This window comes from Muntiacus reevesi, chromosome 2 (genome assembly GCF_963930625.1).
Source record: "Muntiacus reevesi chromosome 2, mMunRee1.1, whole genome shotgun sequence".
NCBI lineage: Eukaryota > Metazoa > Chordata > Mammalia > Artiodactyla > Cervidae > Muntiacus > Muntiacus reevesi.
The window spans coordinates 190,275,025-190,301,996 of NC_089250.1; the positions used below are offsets into that span (position 1 = coordinate 190,275,025).

Below are 26,972 nucleotides of genomic sequence, written 5' to 3' on the forward strand. Positions count from 1 at the left end.
AGTCCAAACATCCCCGATGAACAAAAAAAAAATACACCCTGAGAGTTATGTTAAGTCTGCAGAAGCATATACCCTCACTGGTCCGTAAATGCACGTCTGCACCACCCCTTTGTTCACTGGCTGCTGCCGTCTTGCGATGTAGGGGTTTTGTATCCAGTACCAGCAAACCCCTCACATTGGACTCACAAGCAGTTTCCTATTTTTGGCTCTTTCACACAGTGCTTTCGTAAATGCCCTCACAATTAGACGTGGGCAGACCTCTGGTTATTCTTTTAGGACCAGCTCCACCGGAATTCCCTCTCCTGGGTTTTCGCATCTTTTGACTTTTAAATGCAATGTTCTCCAAAGCAGTTTTATTCTTTCTCTTTGACTTTGAAATGTGCCTTTGCTGGAAGATCAGTGAAAATGGTGAGAAGAAAGCCAAGACCAAAACCTTCTTTCATCGACTTAAAAGAGGGTCCGGAACTGTGGCCCCACAACTGTGCTGGGCACGATAGACAGGAAGTTTATTTCTCCAGGTTGCTCTCGCCGGGACCCTGAGCCACTCCCGCTGTTCCCCTCTCACCCCCCGATGGCTGCCCTGCCTGTGACCACTTGCCCTCAGAACTCCTGACTTACCCTGATTCTCCCCACTCTGTCTTACAGAGACATCACCCCTCCTGGAGAAGCGCTAACCAAGAACAGCCGGCCCAAAGTGGCTTCCCGCTTCCCCAAGCTATCCCGAGGTCACCCCAGAGAGACGCGCAACGTGGAGCCCCAGAGCGGTGACCTCTGACCTCGACGGCACCCCGGACTCGGGCCCTATGTGCTGCGCCAGCTGTCTCCAGCCCGACCTTGGCAGCTGGCCCCTGCCGCCTCGGAGGGACCACCCTACCCCCACTGGTGAACCCCAGACAGCACACCTGCCCCGCCGGGCGCATGACACCCCGATTAAACTGGGCCGTGTGAGAGCAGGGCGGCTCCTCGCTGGACAGATGTGGGCCCTGCTCTCCCCGCGCCCCACCTGGGGCTTCAAGGGCCGGGCGTTCCCCTCCCTCCAGCCCAGAGGCCAGCTGGAGGGTGGGCCCCGGGTCAGGCCCAGAGCCCCCTGGTCGCGATGCACAAGTCTGTCTCATTTGGTCAGAAGGCTCATTCACCTCTTGACTCTTTCCCACGTGGGAATTCGAATGACTGTTACTTTTCTTTTCCCCCCCGTTTAATGTATTTGCCTGCTACAACCTATGAACGCGGAGGGTTGGCTGGGGGGTGGGGAGCTAGTTTCTTTCCACGCACGCCCCACCAGTGGTCAGTAGACACCCTAGTTCTTGCCACCAGGCTCCAGGAGACGGTCCTGTGGCCTTCGTGCAGTGGAGCCACTAGGGTGAGGAACTGTGGCTCTTAGAGAACTTCCTACCTCCTCTCTGGGTGGTTCTGGAAGGACTGGCCCCCGTAGGAAGCCCGCGTGCACCTGGTCAGGCCAGCCGTCAGCAGCAGCCTAGTGACCTGCACCGGAAAGCCCTGGGCTATCTAGGCGTTGGTGGCCTTGGCCGCAAAAGCCAAGAGGAGAGTCCTCAAGGCTTTGAGAGACTTGGTTCCAGGAAGCACTCCAGAAGGTTCTGGGAGCCTCTAGGGGTTCTGTGGAGCTCAGCATAACTCTCTGTGAACTTGTGTGAACGTGACTCACTCCGAACAAATCATGATTGTCCCCTAAAGACGGTGCATGTGTTGTCGGCCAGTATGCTCTCGGTGGGAGCAGGGCCCTGGGTGCACCCCAAGGTTGACCCCTCTGCTCCTCCCATTCAGAGAGCATCCCCCTGCCACGAGCAGCAGGTGGGAACAGGAGGAAAAGCAGCGTCAGATCGCCCCTGTGGAACCATAGCTGTTTGGCCAGTTTTAACATCCAGAAGTGTGGAACTCTCCCCGACCCTGGGCAGGAGCCACCCTCAGCTGCTGATACAAAGAAGGACAAAAAGGTGGCATAACTGTGTGAAATGCAGAGGGCTGAGCACGCCTCAGCTCACGCCTGGGTAAGCAGCGTGGGTCATCATCGAGCGCGTAGTGGAAACCCTGGAGGGGATGGCCTGGAGGGGCCGTGCCGCGTGCCCCCTGCTCACCAGAGGGAGGCTTGTCAGAGCTGACATTCGCACACGGCCTCCAGGGACGCGAGGAGGCTGGAGCGACTTCAGAGGGGACATTCTACCTGGTAAACCAGGCCCGGGGGAGCGACACAAGCCAGCTGTCCTCTGTGGATGGAGGTGGGTGGGTGTGTACGTGGGGGCCCGGCTGTCAGCCCGTGGGGGTCAGAGGACCTGAGGGACGCCGTGTCCTAGAAAGACAGCATGGTTTCTCTCCCCCTCGTGCGCCGAGGGATCCACTGCACATGCGCCGTGTCGGAATTCCCACGCCCCACAGCACTGCCTTGAACGCGGAGCCCTCCTCCACCCAGACCTCCAGGACCATCTGGAAGTTCCAGCTGCCCCAGAGCTCCACCCCCCACGTGGGTCCCTCCACAGGGGTCACTTTGAGGCCAGCTGACGGCTGCACAGCCAGATCTGAACCCAGGGTGTCTCCGCTCTGTTCACATGAGACCCAGAGTGGATCCAGCGCCCCGACATTCTCCAGGGCCAAGGATTCTGATCAGCCAGGCTGTGTTGGCGCCACATCTGAGTACAATTTCTAGCCTCACCTTCTCCAACTACCCCACCAGGAAGCGGCTTTGACATTCTGCGCATGGAGTGAAAAAAACACCAAAAAAAAAAAAGAAAAAAAAAAAAGGGCACCCAGAGCTATGGCAGAAAGATACTGAATGGGAGCACAAGAGCACTCTCGGGCTGTGTTTGGAAAGGAGAAGCTCTGCCTTCCCGTTTTTAAAGCTTAATTATTCATGGGAAGCTTGCCCTGCCCTCCCAAATGCGGGTTGTAGAAAGCATGTTCCGAGTGGCCCTGCGGGGGCCCCTCCAGGCTGCTTGCCCTCTGTGCCCCCGTTTCTGTGACCCTGCAGAAACCCCGATCTTCAGTCCGTCTGGTTTCAGCTCAGATACGCGTGTGACGTGCACATCACAGCCCCTCCTCAAAGCCTTACCTCTGGAGTCACACAGAATGTTCTGCCATGATATAGCCCTGCCAGGGCTGTGGGATGGATTTAGAAGGGGCAGACCCCCAGCTCCTGGAGAAAGAGAATGAAACCCCGAGGCACAGGCCAAGACTGGGGCACAGAATGCCACCCTCTTAAGCCGTGTAATCGTCTGTGCCTCAACCCCGATCTAAGTCAGAAGGCAGAATGCCTCCCTGCCCCCGCCCTACACACACACACACACACACAAAGGACCAGCTGACATTGGCTTTTGTCTCCTTGATCAAATCAGAAGATTCTTTGGCACCTAAGAAAGTGCTCCCCATTCTTCAGAAAGGAATGGAAGGGTCTTCTGTCTCCAGAAGGCCTTGACCCTCTGGCGCCCCCCTGCACTGGGAGCAGGAAGCGCCCCTCCAAGTCCCCGGAGCACAGCCCAGCAGCCTGTTAAGGGGCTGCTTCAGCCGGATCAGGATGGAAGCCCAGCCAGGTCCAGCTGCACCCCCATCTTGTCTTGTTCCCTCCTTTTCCCCCAGGTGGAAGGAAGGCACAGAAAAAGCAGACACACCTCTTCTTAAGAGAAAATCAGAACTCCCAGGGAGCGAGGGCTTAGGCTGGTGTACACCCCGCCCTGAAGCACGCTTTCTCAGCCTCTGCTCCCGCAGCCCCTGTGGAATCCTGGCTTGAAACCGCACAGATCTCTCTACTGTCAGGCCCCGGGGGAGGAAGCAGCTTTCCCGAGAGGCTGTTGCACACCACAGTGGTCGCCATGAATACCATAGCCTGGCCCATCTAAGGGCTTCCTGGCTATAGAAGGATCCCTGATGGAGCTGCAGAGACAGGATACCATCTTGTGAGTCCTGGCAAGAGGCGCGAACAGTGAGGGAGAGGGCGGTGGGCCAGGGTGTGTGGACCAGATGTGGTCACCCAGGGCAGACCTGTAGGATGCCTTCTTTGATAACCGCTGGATTTGACAGCACTGCCAGGCTGTGTTGTACCTTTCAGAACACAGAGGCAATCAAAGTTGTTTACATCCCGGGACTGGTAACGCAACTGCAGCCAGTTCCGAGAGGCAGCGGGCACTGGAGGCCCGAGAATTCATCCTCTGGTTTTGGGCCCAGAAACAGGAAGGAAGACCCTCTGGCCAGCCCAGGGGATCCAAAACTGTGCTGCTTTTGTCCCCTGACACCCAGCACCCTGGCATCTGTGGCCCGGGGTGGCCTTGCATCCTCTTCCTCGTGAGACAGTGTACCCACCAGAGGGTCCGGTCACAGGGCCCCAGGCCTCAACACCCCCCATGTCGCCTGCTCACCTTCACAGGGGTGCAGCTGCCAGCTGGCCCCACACCTAGAAGCCAGAGCCCATTCTCAGGTCCCAGCAGACCTCTCCTAACCAGTCACCTTCAGCATCCTTCATCCCTCAGCCTGGCAGCTTGGCGCCAGCGCCTGTGCATGGGAGACACCTTCCCCTGGAAGGGGCGTCTCACCTGGGCGTGTCACTGACAACTCCTGGATTCTCAGCCTGGAGCTGGGATGGGCAGCCTCCAAGACCTATCAGAGAAGGACCCTGCCCGGAAGCATCAGGTGAGCTAAGAGCTTTCTTGAAGGAGCATCCATGCTCAAGCTTCTTCCCCAAAGGCAATACTTGTCTTGACTCTGCCTCAGTGCTCCCCCTCCGGATGGTGCCACCCATGCTGGACCTTACCCCCGGGCTGGGTGCCCCCAGCAGGCAGGCATCTGCTCATGAGCAAGGATTTTTGCAACGATCCTTTTTCAAAATATCGTGTGTTGTTTAAGTGTCTGCTGTTCAGATTGGCTTTCTGTGCTAATTGCGCAGTTGTAGCACTGTGTATTTTATCTAACGTTACCATGCCAAAACCTTCATTTTTCCTGTTTCCCTAACACGTGGTCTTGATCATGTTTCTAAAAGAAAACTTGAGCTGCCGGATAGATAAGAGTGAGCAGGGAGCACTGCCCATCTCCTCGCTCAGAGCAGAGCAGCTGTCTGCCCAGCCCACAGTGGAAATGCATTTTGGACCATCCTGTTTACCACGCATGCCTGTTGCCAGGAATGGGCCTGATTTTGGTAGTTCTCAATTCTAACAACCACACTGAATGGGTTTCTTTACTTACTCAATTCATTTCTGAAGAAAAAAAAAATCTGGTTTTTCTAAAAGATGGGTGAGCTTATAGCAAGGATGAACAACACCACTAGAAGAACAGAAGAATGGCCGGATTCACGAGGGTTTCAAGGTCCAGGGATTCAGTTGTTTCTGGCACGGGGGTGATTTGCCATCGTCACCGAAGACCACTAGCTGACCTGCCAAGATGCCCCCGTTGCCCTCAGATCCCATTCCTGCCTTCACAAACTGCAAGGGGAGAAGCCACGTCCCTCTGGCAATTCTGTCTGCCATCGCTTGAGGGGATGGCATACATCCCCTGGATGGCATACAAGGGGACCTTTGCCACAGCTGGGATTGAAGACAGAGAAGACGGGATTGCACGTTTGCAACCAGCGTTGAGATGAGCTGGAGAATGGGCATTGCCAGGGGTGAGGGGGTGGTGGAGCTAATTAGGGCTTCTTCTTGCCTGGGATCCATCCTAGAAAGAATGTCTTTACCTCTGTAACCTTAGCGGCACCATCTCTGGCATCACCATTTGGTCAAACACACTGCTTAACTCATCAGATGCTGACTTGGTGGTGGAAGAATTCTTTTGACTGCAGGCTCCATGGTGACCCAGTTGGAGTCACCCATGAGTGGGTCCCCGTGAGCTGTCTGTTCGAGGGGGAACAGGCGACAAATCTGGAGTCTATTGTCTGGATGTAAGCGAGGCTGAGAAGTCCACACATGGGCTGTGAAACACGTGGTATTATCTTAACTACCCTCTTCTGTTACGGTTTACACAATAGAATTTTTAAACAAATGTGTTTAATTTTCTAAAATCTCTTGTATTAAAATTTTCTTTTGGAATAAGCTGTGGTAATTTTGTTACAATCTAGTTGAGACACACCTCTTTACAATGACAAAATTAAAACGGTTACATTTTCTAAATTAGATACTCCGTTTATGGTCTAATTCTTTGTGTCCATTCTTTTTCAGCAGTGGGGGATTAGGTGAAGTTTCAGTATACATTATAAAAACTTCTTTTAAGGTCCTTCACCATTTCATTTTACCCTGAACAACATGATTTGATTGGACCAGCATCACGTTTATTTGAAGTAGAGCAGGAGCCTATTTTGAGTTATTAGGCAGATCTATATTAATTGGAGATGTAGAATCAAAATTCTATACAAAAAAAAAAAAAAAATCCCTTCATTATAGGTTCCTATTCACTCAGAAACCGCTTTGGGGCACCTACTGTATACCATCATGCCAGACCCTGGACATACAGCAGTGGCCAAGAGAGAAAAGACCCCTGCCATCTTGGACTAAGATTCCAAGTAAGACAGATGGACAATAATGTATATTTCTGTGTATCTGTCTATCTACACACGCTTTGCTGGTACCTTAGCAGTAAAGAATCTGCCTGTCAGTGAAGGAGATGCCGGAGACACAGGTTCAATCCATGGGTCAGGAAGATCTCCTGGAGAAGGAAATGGCAACTTTCACCAGTATTCCCGGGAACATCCCATGGACAGAGGAGCTTGGTGGGCTGCAGTCCATGGGGTTGCAAAGAGTCAGACACAACTGAGTATGCATGTACGCATCTGTCTACACACACAGACCCTGTTGAAAATCAGCCATGTGGACAATTACAGACCACCGTAAGCTCCACAGTGGAAAAAGCAGGACTTGGACAAAGAGCTCTTTCAAACAGTTCAAACCAGGCTTTCTCAGCCTCAGCACCCCTGACATTTGTGGCTGGATAGCTCTGGGGCATGAGGAATGGTCCCCTGTTGAGAACCCTGAGGCTAGACCAAGGGATTCTCTTGGCATAAGTGACATTTAAGCTATGACCTGAAGGATGAGAAAAAACGCTATGCTGTCCCCTGCTCCCCATCCCAAATTTACATTGGCTTAAAAAATTCACACCCTGCACCCAGGTATTTAACCTTTTTAACCAGGATAGTAAGAGGCCGGGTTGGCTCCCCTGGCGGCTTAGACAGTAAAGAATCTGCCTGCAATGCAGGAGACCCAGGTTCGATTCCTGGAATCTGGAAGGTTCCCTGGAATGGCTACCTACTCCAGTATTCTTGCCTGGAGAACACCATGGACAGAGGAGTCTGGTGGGCTACAGTCCATGGGGTTGCACAGAGTCAGACACGACTGAGTGACTAAGCACACACTATAATAAGATCGGTATTTAAAAGGCATCCCAGCAAATCATGGGGAGATGCTGCCCAGGGGCCCACAAGGGAATACTGCAGGCTCCCTAGCCCAGGGCTGTGGGAAGGGCACTTCCAGGCTGATCCAAGGGAGAAGGGACCAGCACTGGTTTTCGAGGGCGTGGACGTGGACCACACTGCACCTGTGCTCTGCAGCCTCCAGGTCACTTGACCCTTAGGCCACCACGGTGCATCCCCTATTTGGACAGATAAGAAAGAGAACTACGTGCAGGTTGAGTGTTGGCCCTCGTCCCCCAGCCTCACGGCAGAGGAGAAGCAGGACTGTTTCCATCGTGCCCACAGCCAGGATTGTCCTGGCCACACTGTAACCTGCTCAGGCCTCCCCTCCCTCGCAGCCACTGTGTGTGCAATAACCTCCCCGTTACCTCTGACCTCCCCCGAGTGAAGTCTCTCAGCTCCTCAGCCATCACCCTTTATTATCTCCTGGTCCATATTCCCAAGGGCTTCCCTGGTAGTCCTGCTGTTAATCCTCCTGCAATGCAGGAGACCCCGGTTCGATTCCTGGGTTGGGAAGATCCACTGGAGAAGGGATAGGCTACCCACTCCAGTATTCAGGGGCTTCTCTGGTGGCTCAGCTGGTGAAGAATCGGCCCGGAACGTGGGCGATCTGGGTTTGATCCCTGGGTTGGGACGGTCCCTATACTCCCAAACCTTAACTTTCCTACTTTAAACCACTTTGCCTCCTTAAAAACCTCAATTCCTCAGAAGCTCATGCCATCCACCTGTAACACCCTCTGTGTCTAGGCTTGGACTTGTCTATTGACCTCTGAGCTGCTTTTCACACACTGATGGTTAATTCATCACTCAGGGCCCCTTCATCCCCTCCAGCAACACCCCACCTCTCTCTTCTCCTGAGCTTCTCCCTCTCCAGAGGCCACATGCAGTTATTCAAGACCAAGGGACACAGTCTCTGGAATCCTGATTTCCGATTCTCTGCTCTCATCCACTCTGCCTCCCAGCTGTTCTCTCTAGTGGCCCCCACCCCTAGCAACAGTTCTTCAAATTCTTCAGGAATGCTGTCTGTCATCTTAAGAAACCCGTCCTCAGGACTTCCTGGTGGCCCAGGTTTAAGCATCCACCTGCCAGTGTAGAGACACGGATTGGAACCCTGGTCTGGGAAGCTTCCACATGCCACAGAGCAATTAAGCCCGAGCAACACGACTAATGAGCCAGCCCCCTAGGGCCCAAAAGCCTCAGCGACTTAGCCTGCACACCCAGAGCCTGTGCTCCGCAACAAAATAAGCCACAGCAATGACAAGCCCCCGCTCACCACAACGAGAGAGAAGGCTGAGCAGCAATGAAGACCCAGCGCAGCCAAAAATAAATAACAAACACAAGATCCTGCCTTCCTCCTTGCCAAGCCCCTGCCTTTCCCAGCATTGGTTCTGTGGCGTATGACGATCATCGCTCCCTTGGGGTCATCCTGATCTCCCCTGCGTCTCTTTCATATTGCTTGGTAAAAACCCAGTCCTACATGGAAGCAGCCTAGATGCCCATCGGCAGATGAATAGATAAGGAAGCTGTGGTACATATACATCATGGAATATTACTCAGCCGTTAAAAAGAATTCATTTGAATCAGTTCTAATGAGATGGATAAAACTGGAGCCCATTATACAGAGTGAAGTAAGCCAGAAAGATAAAGAACATTACAGCATACTAACACATATATATGGAATTTAGAAAGATGGTAACGATAACCCTATATGCAAAACAGAAAAAGAGACACAGAAGTACAGAACAGACTTTTGAACTCTGTGGGAGAAGGTGAGGGTGGGATGTTTCAAAAGAACAGCATGTATATTATCTATGGTGAAACAGATCACTAGCCCAGGTGGGATGCATGAGACAGGTGCTCGGGCCTGGTGCACTGGGAGGACCCAGAGGAGTCGGGTGGAGAGGGAGGTGGGAGGGGGGATCGGGATGGGGAATACGTGTAACTCTATGGCTGATTCATGTCAATGTATGACAAAACCCACTGAAATGTTGTGAAGTAATTGGCCTCCAACTAATAAAAAAAAAAAAAAAAAAAAAAAAAAAAAAACCCAGTCCTAGTCAAGCTCAACAGACAAGCTGGTCTAGAAGCCAGTATCATTGGTAACTTTGGTCTGTAACGCCACATTTTGTTTTCTACGTAATTTAAGAGACTAATACATTTAAAAGAATTACTTATGTTTGGGGGCACACAATGTATAAAGATGTATGAAGGGGGTGGGGACAGCTGTAAAGGAGCAGGGTTTTTTTTTCCTAGTTGATATGAATTCAAATTATTATTCAAATTAACTTCAGGTTGTTAAATGTAATCCTCATGATAATCACAAAGAAAATAGCTGTAGGATATACACAAAAGAAGAATGGAAAGGAACATATGAATGACAAAAAAAGAAAAAAACCACGAAAGACTGGAGTGCATCGAATGAGCTATGAGACATAAGAAAAACATAGCACTAAGAGAATGTGTCCTTCCTTATCAGTAGTTACTTTAAATGTAAATGGATTAAACTATCCAGCCAAGACAAAGATTGGCAGAAAGAATAAAAACACACGATACAACTATATTTTTACTACAAAAGATTTACTTTAGATCCAAGACCACAAATAGATTGAAAGTGAAAGCATAGGATAAGATATTCCAGGCAAGTAGTAACCAAAAGAGGCAAGGAGTGGCTATACTAACAATAAACAAAATAGATTTTAATGAAAGTTTCAATACAGGAAGAAGCTATAACAATTATAGGCATTTATACCCCTCATAATAGATGATCAAAAATAGAAAACAAAAACTCACAGAATTGAAAGAGGAATCAGACAGTTCTACAGTAGTCCATGGGGTTGCAAAGAGGCAGACACAACGAGGGACTAACACTTTCACAGTAATACCTGGTGACTTCAGTATCCCACTCTCAGTAGTAGACAGAACAACCAGACAAAGTAAGGAAGTAAATTTAATTGGCTTACTGTGTTAAATCCTCTCACAGACATGAGGGTAGACACTCTACCCAACAGCAGCACACACATGCTTCTGAAGTGCACATGGGCCATTTCCAGGGTAGACCATATGCTAGGCCACAAGTTAAGTCTCAACTGGTTTTTTAAAAAGATAAGATTTCATACAACGTATCTTCTTCAACCTGATGGGATAAAGTTAGAAATCACTAACAGAAGGAAAACGGAGAATGCACAAATTTGTGAAAAACAACATGAACAATCAGTGGATCAAATGAATCGTGAGGGAAATTAGAAAATACTTCAAGGATTCAAAACACTGAAAACGCAACATACTAAAACCTATGGGATACAATGAAAGCAGTGACAAGGGGGAAATTTATAGCTATAATGCTTTCACTAAAAAACTAGGATGACCTAAAATCACCACTCTAATCTTGAGGCAGGAGGTAGATGCCCCTGCTCCCTGAGGTAAGCATTAGTTTGTTCCCTGTGGACTTAAAATTTCAATAGCACGACAGTGAGAGAGGAGCCTGGGCCCAGGATATGAGAGACCATGTATTTCTCATTCTCAAAGTCAAGGAAACCCTCCCAACTAGAAAGCTCTTTGGAGGTCAAAAGGGGAGTGATGCCAAGGCTACCCATAGGCCTCTTCACTGGAATCCATCTTGGCCGAGAGATGTATGTACACAGGGGAGGACCCTGACGGATACCAAATACAGGCTCAGAACCAGGCAAAGTGAGATGACCGGCCAGAGAGAACCCAGAGAAATACCACGTGTAAGTGATTTAAACTACCCCAAGGCTGAGACTGACTCTGAGTCAGCCTCTATATCTATCTACACGTACTGTACTCCTTTTCCTAATAAACACTTTACTTATTTCACTACTTTCCATCTTTGCGGGAATTCTTTTCTGCAAAGCTGAAGGGCCAGGGCCCTTGTCACTGACCACTGGTCTGGTGCTCTCACTGATGTGACCTGACCTTAATCTCTGGTGCAGAAACCAAAACCCTGCTTCAAGCCACTGCAGGCTGAAATTATACTTGCTGCTGAAACCTGGGAATTCAGAAAGTCAAGGTAAAGCAAGAGCGTCCTCCAGCCGTGGCTTGAGACCCTTGACTCACTCTTACTTGCTTTCTCTCACTCTCCCATTTGCTTTCAAGACTCACAGAGCATAACTTCTATCTGCGCACAGCCTTATGGCTCCCTGCCAGCACTGGTGGTGTCGGGGGGATCTCCCAGGGGGTGTGCAGATTCAAATACCACTTGGGTGACAGCTGGCACTGTCCTTTGGGACATGGTGGAAATGTGATTTCTGACCACAGAGGACCCCAAGGGGTTTCACTCCCCCTCTCCCACTGTCCTATGTGGAACGTTCCACCAGGGTTTTCTTTCCCACCTTACTCACACAACAAAGTCTCTTTCTTACTTCCTATCTCTGTGTCCTTTTAAAGAAGAAGTCCTGCACATTATCCCTAAACTGCATCCCTGCCACTGTCAAATTCAGTCCTGTCTGTGTCAGATAAATCCATGAAGATGATTCCCAGTTCTACCTTAGCTGCCAAGCAGGTAGTGCAATGGATTTGGGGTTCTTCTGCTGTCTAGTCTCTCCCTTCACCCGGTGCCCAGAAATCTACTATGAGAATTTCTCCCCGCCTGGCCCTCATGGGCCTTAAATCCCGTAACATCGTCCATATCGCCCAACTCCAATTCTCCAAAGGTTCCTCTTTGCATCTGTCAGACCCCCTTCACTCCAGGCCTTGGCAGCTTGCACACTGCTACAGACAGCATATCAGGCTGGCCACTGCCCGGAAGCCTGAATCATAAACTCTATAGATGCTCAGTCACAAGGAACCCGCCCCAGGATAGGAAGACTTGTCGTAGGACGTCAGCTCTATAGACAAAGGACCCCTCCCTCAGAAACATCTTGGCAACCCATTTGCACTGGTTCAAAAGTCCTCCCTTGGCCACGTGGGGAGGCACCTTGTGCAAGATACCAAGGAAGACCAGGAACGTCTGCTCAGAAATCCATGGGAGAAATCCATGCTTGAAACCCCAGCAGGTTTGAAGGGAATTCGGGTGACACCTTGAACATCTTCAGGTTGAAGCCTCTTGGTAAATTTGTCTGGGACCCTGGATTCTGTACCGAGGAGTGCTCTCTTTTTCTCAACTGCAGGTCACCCCACGTGGGAGGATCCACCTCCATGCCAAAAGAAACACCTCTGCAGTTTATCCCTAAGAAATGGAAAATTTTTCAATAGAAGGGCCAAGAAAGGAAAACCTTAAGTTCTACTATACCCGTGCTTGGCCTTTGTATAAGTTGGGGAATGAAGAAAACTGGTCTGAAAACGGGTCTTTAAATGACACCATTCTGCAATTGGATCTTCATGGCCTCAGGAAAGGAAAGTAGACTGAGGTTCCCTATATTCAGACTTTAATGATCCTTTAACAAAACCCTGCCCTATATGACTCTGCCAGGGTCCAGCCCCGGCAGAGTCCAGGGGTTCCCTTTGGATGAACGGCGTTGGCGAAGAAAAGAAAGCGAGTCTTGGTTGAGTGCAGGATCAAGACTACTTTGTTTTTTTACATCAGTGCTTATATACCCTAAAACCAATAATCCTTTAAAAATAGGTGGTTTCTGGCCTAAGGCTAATTCTTACAAGTTGGGCATTTATGGCCCTTCCAGGGATTACTTTGTCCCGCAGTGAATGGTCCATTGCTTGTAGAATATAACTGGGAATAGGACCTTGCTCTTCTGGCTGGCCTGTCTTAGAGTCAAGATAAGGGACATCTCGAAGCAAAGAAGGGTTTTACAACCCCTCGTGGATACTTTAAAATACTTACTAGTCTTTATAGATTCCTTTACTGGATGGATAGAGGCTTTCCCTTCTAGATTGAGGGCAACTGAAGTGGCTAGGGCTCTCCTAAGGGAAATTATTCCTAGATTCAGGTTGCCCGATCACCTTCAGAGTGACAATGGACCTTCTAGCAAAGATCACTCAACAGGTTTTGCAGGCTTTAGGAATTAAGCACCACCTCCATTCAGCCTCAGGAAAAGTGGAACAGGCTAATCATACCCTAAAGAAAACCTTGCGCAAACTCTGCCAGGAAATGTCCGAGTTGTAGTATCACCCGCTGCTAGTAGCTCTCTTAAGGGTCAGGACAGCCCCTAAAACCACCACTAAGTTAAGCCTTTTTGGAATGACATACAGAAGACTGTCCCTTACTCTGGACATGCTAACTGACCCAGAAACCCAGCCTCATCTTAAATGATTATAAATCTAGGCCACGTCCAGATACGGCAACAGACTATAGTCCTCTCCAGATGACAGTCCAAGACACTCTGTTGTAAGCCCTGGAGACTGGGTATTTTTATAGATCTGGAAGAATGAGTCCCCTGGTGACCAGCTACTCCCAAAATGGAAGGGTCCTTACCAAGTCTTGCAGAGCACCCCTATCGCAGTTCAACTCCAGGGGAGTCACCAGCTGGGTTCATTGGTCCAGGATTAAGCCTGTCCCCATTGATACGTTACAGGAACCTGAAGACCCACATTCCAGCCATCCCTGTGAATCCATGCCTTTCTTTGAGTCTCCACAGGATTCAGAGGATGCAGGATAACCTGAAAATTCCAGGTGGATATTAAGCCACTCCAAGACCTGAAGCTCTTATTCAAAAAGGTCAGAAAGACTTCTGAGACCCTAGGCTGGGAACCAAAACCGTGCTTCAAGCTACTGCAGGCCAGAGCCATCTGAGATCAATCTTACAATTTCAGTAAGAAATTGTAAGTAGTAAAAGAACAAACTAAACTCAAAGTTAGCAGAAAGAAGGAAATAACAAAAATTAGAGCAGAAATGAAGTGGAGAGTGGAAAAGCAACAGATAAACTTAATGAAAGTTGTTGAATGAATCAACAAAATTAACAAACCTATAGCTAGATGGGCTAAGGGGAAAAAGTGATGCCTAAATTTGCTAAAATCAGAAATGAAAACGGGGACATTACTAGTGATTCTACAGAAATAAAAAGGATTATGAGTACCATGACTAATCTTATGCCAACAAGTTAGATAACCTAGATGAAACAGACAAATGTCTAGAAACACAAAATCTACCAAGACTGGATCAAAGAAATAGAAAAGCTGAATGAACTTGTATATAACTAGTAAGAAGATTGAATTAGTTATCAGTCTCCCAAGAAAGGAAAGGCCCAGACCTGATGACTTTACTGGTGAATTCTGCCAAACATTTAAAGAGCTAATGCCAATCCTCAAACTTTGCCTCCCTAATTGGAGAGAGCAAAATCAGAAAGAATGAGACGGTGGAGGAGTAGGTGGATGTGGAGTACATCTCTCTCCACAGATACATCAGGAATACACCTTCAGACACAGAAGTGTATGCAGAACACCAGCTGAGAGCGAACAGGAGGACCTGACCAGTGGGAAAGAATTTATAGAACCACGCAAAACTCGGGAAGGAACTAGTGGGAAAAACAGGAGTGTTAGTAGGACTGGACCTGTCCTCAGCAGGTGGGGGAACTGAAGAAGGGGCCCGATCCCCACATCAGGGCAACTGTCTGAGTCAGAGGAGAAACATTTAAGGCTGAGAGTGAAACAGCTGATCTGTGGCAGCCAAAATGGAATGAGAATCAGATAGTCCTTGCCGTCGCCATCCATACCCAGGATAAGGATACAGTTTCCCTGGAAGGCGCAGTGACTAGGAGCTGGAGTTTAGGGATTGTGGAGCAACCCCAGGGCGAGGGCTGCTGTTGACTGTGGAGAGGCAGATCGAGGGGATGTGAGGGAGGAGATTGTGGTGGGAAATGCCTGTGGAGGAAAGCCAGGCAGCCATGGAAGCCAGGCGGATACTGCTGAGTCACAGGTAGTGGGTGGAGCCATCACCATAGCCTCCCTCTTCCCACTTGCTAGCATCAGCAACAGAATAATAGAGAGGCTGGCCCATCAAACGCCTGAGGCACTGAACTACAGAGTAGGACCCCACCCAGGGGGGCCTTTCTGTGTGCCTGATGCGCTAACAACAGAGAAGGACCCCAGGCAAGGGAGCCCTCTAAGTGCCTCAACGGGCGGAGCTACGGAGAAAGACAGGCCACAGAGGCCTTCTGATCACCAGCTGCAGGAGGCTCGAAAAACGACTCAGATAGGGCCATGACTCCTGGGGCGGAGGCGGTCTGTGTCCCTGCACACTTGGTGCTGCCAGGGTCCCCGCGAGCCAAGCAGCTGCACCACCTTCACGCTCAACTCTCACTGGGCCAGAGCTGCCACAGGGAAAAAAAAAAAACAAACCTTTCATCTATATGCACAAGGTAGCTTTGGTCGTGTCCAACTCTTTGTGACCCTGTAGACTGTGGCCTGCCAGGCTTCTCTGTCAGGGGTGTTCTCCAGGCAAGATTGCTGGAGTGTATTGGCCAATACTGGTTTTCATACCCTTCTAGAGCACTATATTTCCTGCTGCCCTAGCCGCCAGTTCCCCTGAGTACCTGGTGCTGCCAGAACCCCTGAGACCCCAGCAACTGCACCACCTCCACACCTGGTAGAGGTGGAAATAAAACCACAGTTGAAACCCAGGGGCAGTGTGGCTAAGGAAGAAGACCCCAAACCTTCCCACCAGCTGTACAAGCTGCAGATTAAATCCACATGATCAGCTAGGCAGACTCTGTGTCTATGGAATATGCAGAAGATCATTGAGAGCCCCCACAAAAGAAAACGCACTACTTCAGATAGCTGTGGACACTGGAGGCAAGAACACACAGGAGTAGGACCAGATTAGAACCTAAGCTGCCCCCACAATAGGTGCAGAGATCAACACAGTGTTGGAGGGCATCCCCGGGAGGTGAGGTGGACTGTGACTCCCAGCGAGGGAAAGGACTATGACAGCAGTGACTCAAGAAAAACATTTATTGTTCTTATGTTTTGACTTGTTCTATAGATTCTTTCGGAGAAGGCAACGGCACCCCACTCAAGTACTCTTGCCTGGAAAATCCCACGGACGGAGGAGCAGGCCATGGGGTCGCGAAGAGTTGGACACGACTGAGCGACTTCACTTTTACGCATTGGAGAAGGAAATGGCAACTCACTCCGGTGTTCTTGTTTGGAGAATCCCAGGGACGGGGGAGCCTAGTGGGCTGCCGTCTATGAGGTTGCAGAGAGTCGGACACGACTGAAGCGACTTAGCAGCAGCAGCATAGATTCTTTTGGGCTTTTTTTTCTCTCTGCCCCCCGCCCCCCCACCGTTGTAGTTGTCAATTTTATTGCCACTATGAAATCTAATTAAGCTTTTGAACTTTTTTCCCCTTAGTCACATTTTTTATAGTTGTTAGAAACCTCTGCCTCTATGCTGGGCTTTTGCAGTTCTGTGGAACTTTTCTACTTTCCTCTTTAATTTTTAAGCCTATTATTATTTTTTCTACATTTATTCCCTTGTTTGCTTTTCCTACATTTTTTCCCCCTTGCAGTTAATCTTTTTTTTTTTTTCAATTTATTTTTGTTAGTTGGAGGCTAATTACTTTACAATATTGTAGTGGTTTTTGCCATACATTGGCATGAATCAGCCATAGAGTTACATGTGTTCCCCATCCCGATCCCCCCTCCCACCTCCCTCACCATCCCATCCCTCTGGGTCTTCCCAGTGCACCAGCCTGAGGAAACCAGATTGAAAGAGACACATGCACCCCAATGTTCATCACAGCACTGTTTATAATAACCAGGACATGGAAGCAACCTAGATGTCCATCAGCAGACGAATGGATAAGAAAGCTGTGGTACATGTACACCATGGAATATTACTCAGCCATTAAAAAGAATTCATTTGAATCAGTTCTAATGAGATGGATGAAACTGGAGCACATTATACAGAGTGCAGTTAATCTTTAAAGTATATAAATCTTCTTTATCTACCTCTATTTAACTTTGCATATCTATTCTTTCTTTTCTTTCCTCTCAACCTGTTAGTTTTATTTTCATTGCTTTATTCCCCAATCAGCATCTTGTTTTACTTTTGTTTTCCAGTTTGCACTGTAGTTAGTTTTGTTCTTAACTGGTAGATATAATTTTTGGTTTCCTTTGTTCATTGGATCAATCTATTGTACTTTACTTTTGTTGGACTGTTTTAATTTTGCTTATGGGTGTGTATGTGTATATTCAGTCACAATTTTTATTGTTGTTATAAACCTCTGTCTCTTCGTTGGGCTTTTGCAGTTCTGTGTTTTCCTTTTCTTCTTTCTTCTTTTTTCTCTTTTTTATAATTTTAATTTTTTTCAAGTCTATTATATTTTTTCTACATTTATTCCTTTGTTTGCCTTTCCTACTGTTCTTTCCCCCTTGCAGTTATAATCTTTAATGTATATTAATCATCTTCATCTACCTCTATTTAATTTTGCATATCTATTCTTTCTTTTCTTTCTTTCCTTTCAACATATTTATTAATTTCATTTTCATTTATTTATTCCCCACTTGGCACCTTGTTTGAGTTTTATTTTCTGGTTTGTGCTTTAGTTAGTTTTGTTCTTAGCTGGTAAATATAATTTCTGATTTCTTTTGTTCACCAGGTGAATCTACTGTGCTTTATTTAAGTTGGACTGTTTTGACTTTGCTTTTGGGTGTATATGCATATGTATATATTCCATTATTTTAACTATTGTCTGCCTGATTTTGTAACTGCCATTTGTCTGGGGTTCATCTTTGGTTTGTTGGGTTTGGGTATTTGTTTTAATTTCACTTAATGCCAAAACAAATCACTTGTGGAATCTTCCTTTCTGACCAGAGACCAACCAAGCCCTCAGCCTTTGGAGTGGGAGTACTGACCCCAAGACCCTAGACTACCAGAGAACTAACCCTAGTGATTATCAAATAGTGAGAACTCACACAAAGGAAACCACTTGAATACAAGACCTGGCATCACCCAACCACCAGTAGCACCTTGTGTAGGACACCTCATCTAAACAATAAACATAAAAATACAAACCCAATTATCAGCAAACAGGATTACCACCTCACTCAGCCTTGCCCATCAAAGGAAAAACAAACAAAAATAAAAGAAACCCAGCACAAATCTCACCCTATATGAAGCTTACACAAACCACTGGACCAACCTTCAAGTAAAGCCAAGTCACTCAGTCGTGTCCGACTCTTTGCGACCCCATGGACTACAGCCTACCAGGCTCCTCTGTCCATGGGATTTTCCAGGCAAGAGTACTGGAGTGGGTTGCCATCAACCTTAGGAGGGCAGAAACCAAAAGGAAGAAACAACTGAAGCCTGGGAAAAGGAGACATCAAACACAATAAGTTTATATATATATAAAATGAAAAGGCAGAGAAACACCACACAAATGAAGGAACAAATTAGAAACTCAGAAGTCCAAATAAATGAAGAGGAAATAGACAAACTACCTGAAAAAGAATTCAGAATAATGACAGTAAAGATGATCAAAAACCTTGAAAACAAAATGGAGAAAATGCAAGAATCAGTTAACAAAGACCTAGAAGAATTAAAGAATAAGCAAACAACACAATTATTGAAATTAAAAATACTCTGGAAGGAATCAATAGCAGAATATCTGAATCAGAAGAACAAATCAGTGAGCTGGAAGATAAAAATGGTGGAAAAAACTTCTGAAGAGCAGAATAAAGTAAAATAATGAAAAGAACTGAGGATATTCTCAGAGATCTCTGGGACAATATCAGATGCAACAACATTCAAAGAAGAGAAAAAGAAAGGGTATGAGAAAATTTTTGAAGAGATTATAGTTGAAAATTTCCCCAACATGGAAAAGGAAATAGTCAATCAAGTCCAAGAGGTACAAAGAGTCCCATATAGGATATTGTCCCAAGGAGAAACAAGCCAAGACTCATACTAATCAAACTAACAAAGACTAAACACAAAGAAAGAATATTAAAAGCATCAAGGGAGAAGCAACAGGTAACATACAAGGGAAACCCCATACATTTAACAGCTGATGTTTTAGCAGAAACTCTGCAGGCCAGAAGAGAATGGCAGGATATATTTAAAGTACTGAAAGGGAAAAATCTACAACCAAGATTGTACCCAGCAAAGATCTCATTCAAAACTGATGGAGAAATAAAAAGCTTTTCTGACAAGCAAAGTTAAGAGAATTCAGCACCACCAAACCAGCTTTACAACAAATGTTAGAGGGACTTATATTGTCAAGAAATACAAGAGAAGAAAAACTATGTACAAAATCAACCCCAAACAATTAGAAAATGGCAATAGGAACATACATATCAATAATTACTTTAAATGTAAATGGATTAAATGCCCCAACCAAGAGACACAGATTGGCTGAATGGATACAAAAACAAGACCCATATATATGCTGTCTACAAGAAACCCACTTCAGACCTGAAGACACATAGACTGAAAGTGAGAGGATGGAAAAATATATTCCATGCAAATGGGAAGCAAAAGAAAGCTGGAGTAGCAATCCTCATATCAGACAAAATAGACTTCAAAATAAAGAAGATTACAAGAGATAAGGAAGGACACTACATAATGATCAAGGGATTAATTCAAGAGGAAGACTGTAAATATCTATGCATCCAACAAAGGAGCACCTCAATACATAAGACAAACAGTAACAGACATAAAAGGAGAAATTGACAGTAACACAATAATAGTAGGAGACTTTAACACCCCACTCACACCAATGAACAGATCACCAAAACAAAAAACCAATAAGGAAACACAAGTCTTAAATGATACATTAGATGAGATGTGTCTCACTGATATCTTCAGGACATTCCATCCAAATGCAGAAGAATACACCTTCTTCTTAAGTGCACATGGAACATTCTCCAGGCTAGACCACATCTTGAGTCACAAATCAAACCTCAGTAAATTTAAGAAAATTGAAATCATATCAAGCATCTTTTCTGATCACAATACTCTGAGACTAGGTATCAATTACAAGAAAAAAAACTGTAAGAAACACAAACACATGGATATTAAACAACATGTTTCTAAATAACCAACAGGTTACTGAAAAAAACTGGAAAAAGAACAAACAAAAAAAAAAAAACCCCAAATTAGAAGAAGGAAATAAATCATAAAGATCCAAGCAGAAACAAATGAAAAAGAAATGAAAGAAACCATAGTAAAGATTAATAAAACTAAAAGCTGGTTCTTTGAAAAGATAAAATTGACAAACCTTTAGTCAGACTCATCAAGAAAAAAAGAATAATCAAATCAACAAAATTAGAAATGAAAAAGGAGAGGTTACAACAGACAATGCAGAAATACAAAGGATTTAACAGACTATTATGAACAACTATATGTCAATAAAATAGATAACCTGGAAGAAATGGACAGATTCTTAGAAAAGTTCAACCTTCCAAGAATGACCCAGAAAAAAATTATGAACAACTCATTTACAAGCACTGAAATTGAAGCTGTGATCAAAAATCTCCCAAAAAAACAAAAACCCAGGACCAGATGCCTTCTCAAGAGAATCCTTATCCATTCGTCTGCTGATGGGCTTCTAGGTTGCTTCCATGTCCTGGCTATTATAAACAGTGCTGCAATGAACATTGGGGTACACGTGTCTCTTTCAGATCTGGTTTCCTCGGTGTGCATGCCCAGGAGTGGGATTGCTGGGTCATATGGCAGTTCTATCTCCAGTTTTTTAAGGAATCTCTCCACACTGTTCTCCATAGTGGCTGTACTAGTTTGCATTCCCACCAACAGTGTAAGAGGGTTCCCTTTTCTCCACACCCTCTCCAGCATTTATTGCTTGCAGACTTTTGGATAGCAGCCATTCTGACTGGCATGTAATGGTACCTCACTGAGGTTTTGATTTGCATTTCCCTGATAATGAGTGATGTTGAGCATCTTTTCATGTGTTTGTTAGCCATCTGTATGTCTTCTTTGGAGAAATGTCTGTTTAGATCTTTGGCCCATGTTTTGATTGGGTTATTTATTTTTCTGGAATTGAGCTGCAGGAGTTGCTTGTATATTTTTGAGATTAACCCTTTGTCCATTGCTTCATTTGCTATTATTTTCTCCCAATCTGAGGGCTGTCTTTTCACCTTACTTATAGTTTCCTTTGTTGTGCAAAAGATTTAAGTTTCATTAGGTCCCATTTGTTTATTTTTCTTTTATTTCCAGTATTCTGGGAGAAAGGTCATAGAGGACCTTGCTGTGATTTATGTCAGAGAGTGTTTTGCCTGTGTTCTCCTCTAGGAGTTTTATAGCTTCTGGTCTTACATTTAGATCTTTAATCCATTTTGAGTTTTATTTTTGTGTATGGTGTTAGAAAGTATTCTAGTTTCATTCTTTTACAAGTGGTTGACCAGTTTTCCCAGCACCACTTGTTAAAGAGATTTTTTTTTCACTTTTGTTCTTTATTTTATTAGTTGGAGGCTACTTACTTCACAACATTGCAGCACTGTTTATAATAGCCAGGACATGGAAGCAACCTAGATGCCCATCAGCAGATGAATGGATAAGGAAGCTGTGCTATATATACACAATGGAATATTACTCAGCCATTAAAAAGAATACATTTGAATCAGTTCTAATGAGATGGATGAAACTGGAGCCCATTATACAGAGTGAAGCAAGCCAGAAAGATAAACACCAATACAGTATACTAACGCATATATATGGAATTTAGAAAGATGGTAACAATAACCCTATATGCAAGACAGAAAGAGACGCAGATGTATAGAACAGACTTTTGGACTCTATGGGAGAAGGTGAGGGTGGGATGTTTCGAGAGAACAGCATCGAAACATGTATATTATCAAGTGTGAAACAGATCGCCAGTCCAGGTTGGATGCATGAGACAAGTGCTCGGGGCTGGTGCACTGGGATGACCCAGAGGGATGGGATAGGGAGGGAGGTGGGAGGGGGGTTCAGGATGGGGAACACATGTAAATCCATGGCTGATTCATGTCAATGTATGACAAAAACCACTACAATATTGTAAAGTAATTAGCCTCCAAATAATAAAAATAATTGGGGAGGAAAAAAAAGAGAGAATTCTATTAAACAGAGAAGAGCTAATGCCTATCCTTCTAAAACTCTTTCAAAAAATTGCAGAGGAAGGAACACTTCCAAACTTATTCTACAAGGCCACCGTCACCCTGATACCAAAACCAGACAAAGACAACACAAAAAAAGAAAACTACAGGCCAATATCACCAAGGAATATAGGTGCCAAAATCCTCAACAAAACTTTAGCAAACAGAATTCAGCAACATATCTAAAAGCTCATACAGCAGGATCAAGTTGGGTTTATTCCAGGGATGCAAGTATTCAATATATGCAAATCAATCATTGTGATACACCATATTAACAAACTGAAAGATAAAAACAATATGATAGTCTCAATAGATGCAGAAAAAGCCTTTGAGAAAATTCAGCACCCATTTATGATTAACAGTCTTCAAAACATGTGCATAGAAGGAACCTATGTCAACATAGTAAAGACCATATACATTAAGCCTACAGCAAACATTATTCTCAATGGTGAAAAACTGAAAGCATTCCCCCTAAGATTGGGAACAAGACAAGGGTGTCCACTTTTGCCACTATTATTCAACATAGTTCTGGAAGTCCTAGCTATAGCAATCGGAGAAGAAAAAGAAATAAAAGGAATCCAGATCAGAAAAGGAGGAGTAAAGCTCTCACTGTGTGCAGATGACATGATACTGTACCTAGAAAACCCTAAAGATAGTATCAGAAAATTACTAGAGCTAAGTAGTGAATTTAACAAAGATTCAGGATACAAAATCAATACACAGAAATCACTAGCATCTCTATATAGTAACAATGAAAAATCAGAAAAAGAAATTAAGGACTCAATCCCATTCACCACTGCAACAAAAAGAATTAAATATCTAGGAATAAACTTACCTAAGGAGACAAAATAACTGTACACAGAAAATTATAAGACACTACTGAAAGAAATCAAAGATGACATAAACAGTTGGAGAGATAGCCCATGTTCCTGGGTAGGAAGAATCAATATTGTGAAAATGACTATACTACCAAGCACAATCTATAGATTCAATGTGATCCCTATCAAATTACCAATGGCATTTTTCATAGAACAAAAAATTTCACAATTCATATGGAAACACAAAAGACCCCAAATAGCCAAAACAGTCTTGAGAAAGAAGAATGGAGCTGGAGGAATCAAGCTTCCTGACTTCAGATTATACTACAAAGCTACAGTCATCAAGACAGTATGGTACTGGCACAAAACCAGAAACATAGACCAACAGAACAAGATAAAAAGCCCAGAAATAAACTCATGCATCTATGGGTACCTTATTTTTGACAAAGGAGGCATGAATATACAATGAAGCAAAGACAGCCTCTTCAATAAACAGTTCTGGGAAAACTGGCCAGCTACATGTAAAAGGATGAAGTTAGACCACTTCCTAACACCATACACAAACATAAACTCAAAATGGATTAAAGACCTAAATGTAACACCAGAAACTATAAAACTCTTAGAGGAAAACAAAGGCAGAACAGTCAATGACATAAACTGAAGCAAGATCCTCTACAACCCACCTCCTAGAGTAATGGAAATAAAAACAAAAGCAAACAAGTGGGACCTGATTAAACTTAAAAGCTTTTCACAGCAAAGGAAACTGTAGGCAAGGTGAAAAGACAGTCCTCAGAATGGGAGAAAATAATAGCAAATGAAATAACTGACAAAGGATTAATTTCTAAAATATACAAGCAGCTTATACAACTTGATATCAGAAAAACAAACAATCTAGTCAAAAAATGGGGAAAAGATCTAAACAGACATTTCTCCAAAGAAGACATACAGATGGCTAACAAACACATGAAAAGATGCTCAACATCACTCATTATCAGGGAAATGCAAATCAAAACTATAATGAAATATCACCTCACACTGGTCAGAATGGCAGACATCAAAAAGTCTACAAACAATAAATGCTGGAGAGGGTGTGGAGAAGAGGGAACACTCTTGTACTGTTGGTGGGAATGTAAATTTATACAGTTACTATGGAAGACAGTATGGAGATTCCTTAAAAAACTAGGAATAAAACTACCACATGACCCAGCAATCTCACTCCTAGGCGTATACCCTGAGGAAACAAAACTGAAAAAGACACCTGTATCCCATTGTTCATTGCAGCACTATTTACAATAGCTAGAACATGAAACAACCTAGATGTCCATCAAAAGATGAATGGATAAAGAAGTTGTGGTACATTCACACAATGGAATATTACTCAGCTATAAAAAGGAAAGCCTTTGAGTCAGTTCTAATGAGATGGATGAACCTAGAACCTATTTTACAGAGTGAAGTAAGTCAGAAAGAGAAAGAGAAATATCATATTCTAAGGCATATATATATGGAATCTAGAAAAATGGTACTGAAGAATTTACTTACAGGGCAGCAATGAAGAAACAGATATAGAGAATAGACTTGTGGATATGGGGAGAGGGGAGGAGAGGGTGAGATGTATGGAAAGAGTAACATGGAAACTTACTTTACCATATGTAAGATAGAGAGCCAAACGAAATTTGCTGTATGGCTAAGAAACTCAAACAGGGGCTTTGTATCAACCTAGAAGGGTGGGATGGGGAGGGAGATGGGAGGGAGGTTCAATAGGGATATATGTATACCTATGGCTGATTCAGGTTGAGGTTTGACAGAAAACAACAAAATTCTGTAAAGCAATTATTCTTCAACAACAACAAAAAATTTTTTTAAGTCCAAAGTAAAAAAAAAATTGAAGAGACTTCTCTAAGGACAGTACTACATTGATACAAAGGCAGACAAAAGACTACAAAGAAAACTACAAAGCAATATCCCTATTGAACATTGATGCAAAAATCCTCAACAAAACACTAACAAAAAATCACGGCAGCATATTAAAAAGATTATACACCATAACCAAGTGGAATTTATTCTTGGAATGCAAGGATGGTTCAGCATGTGAAAATTGATCAATATAATATGAACGGGATGAAGGAGGGGAAAAAAAACTATGTGATCATCTTAATAGATGTATGCAAGGCATTTGACAAAATTCAATATCCTTTCACAATAAAAAAAAAAAAAAAAGAAACTCAACAAACTAGGAATAGAAGGAAATACCTCAACATAATAAAAATCACATATTAAAAAAAAAAGCAAACCTCATATATATTCAGCAGTGAAAGACTGAAAACATTTCCACTAAAAACAGGAACCAGACAAAGGTGTCCACTTTTGCCACTTCTATTCAACATAGTACTGGAAGTTCTAGCCAGAGCAATTAGGCAAGAAAAAGAAATAAGAAGCATCCAAATTATAAAGGAAGAAGTAAAATCCTTTCTATTTGTTGATGATAAGATCTTATATGTAGAAAACCTTAAAGATTCTGCAAAACAAAACAAACAAACTGAAATAGTAACGGTTAGAGACAATAAATAATTTGAGCAAGGTAGTAGGGGACAAAGTCAACAGAAAAAAATCAGTTGTATTTCTGTACATTAACAATGAACAATTTAAAAGGAAAATTATGAAATGGCTCAACTGACAATAGCATGAAAAAAAAATACTTGGGTGTTAACCAAAGAGGTAAGAAAGAAAGAAAGTGAAGTAGCTCAGTCATGTCTGACTCTGCGACCCCATGGACTGTAGCCTACCACGCTCCTCCGTCCATGGGATTTTCCAGGCAAGAGTACTGGAGTGGGTTGCCATTTCCCTCTCCAGAGAATCTTCCCAATCCAGGGATCAAACCTGGGTCTCCCGCATTGTAGGCAGATGCTTTACTATCTGAGCCACCAGGGAAGCCCAAAGAGGTAAAACACTTGTAAACAAATTATAAAACATTGCTGAAAGAATGATAAGTCATAAAATGGTAGAAACACATATCATGCTCATGGTTAGAAGATTTAATATTAAGATGTCACTACCCAAATGAATTGACTGATTCAATGCAATCCCTATCAAAATCCCAATGACTTTTCTTGTGTGTGTGCAGAAATAGAATGTGTGTGTTAGTCACTCAGTCATGTCTGACTCTTTGTGACCCCATGGACTGTAGCCCGCCCGGCTTCTCTGTCCATGGGATTCTCCAGGAAAGAATACTGGAGTGGATTGCCATTCCCTTCTCCAAGAAATAGAATGATCCATTTTAAATTCATATGGAAGTTCAGGGGACCTATAATAGCTAAAACAATCTTGAAAAACAACAAGCCTGGAAGACTCACATTTCTTGATTTCAAATTTTTTAACAAGGTCAACAAAACAGTGCAATAGTGACATGACTAGAATAGAACAGGGAACCTAGAAACAAACCCTTGCATATATGGCCAAATCACTCACTGACAAGGGTATCGAGACCATTCATGGGGGAAAGGACAAATGGGAAAACTGACTGTCCATAGGTAAAAAGAAGTTGGATCCTTGTTTAACACCATGTACAAAAATTATCTCAAAAGGGATCAAAGACCTAAATAAATGTAAGACCTACAACTTTAAAAATCTTAGAAGAAAACCAAAAGGGAAAGCTTCACAACATTGGATTTGGCAATGATTTCTTGAATATGACACCAGAGGCACAGGCAACAAAAGAAATAGACAAATTAGACTTATGAAAAAATTTAAACATTTTGGACATCAAA

The 26,972-nt window shown here is 44.4% G+C and overlaps 1 protein-coding gene across 1 annotated transcript in view; it reads left to right on the forward strand.

The window, feature by feature from the left end:
• The window catches only part of SNX29 (sorting nexin 29), a 576,513-nt gene extending 570,415 nt beyond the window's left edge, over nt 1–6,098 (forward strand). The window contains exon 21 of the mRNA XM_065924349.1: nt 646–6,098. Coding sequence (XP_065780421.1) covers nt 646–775 — 130 coding nt within the window. The 3' untranslated portion in view covers nt 776–6,098. The remainder of the gene's footprint in view (nt 1–645) is intronic.
• The last annotated feature ends 20,874 nt before the right edge of the window (nt 6,099–26,972 follow it).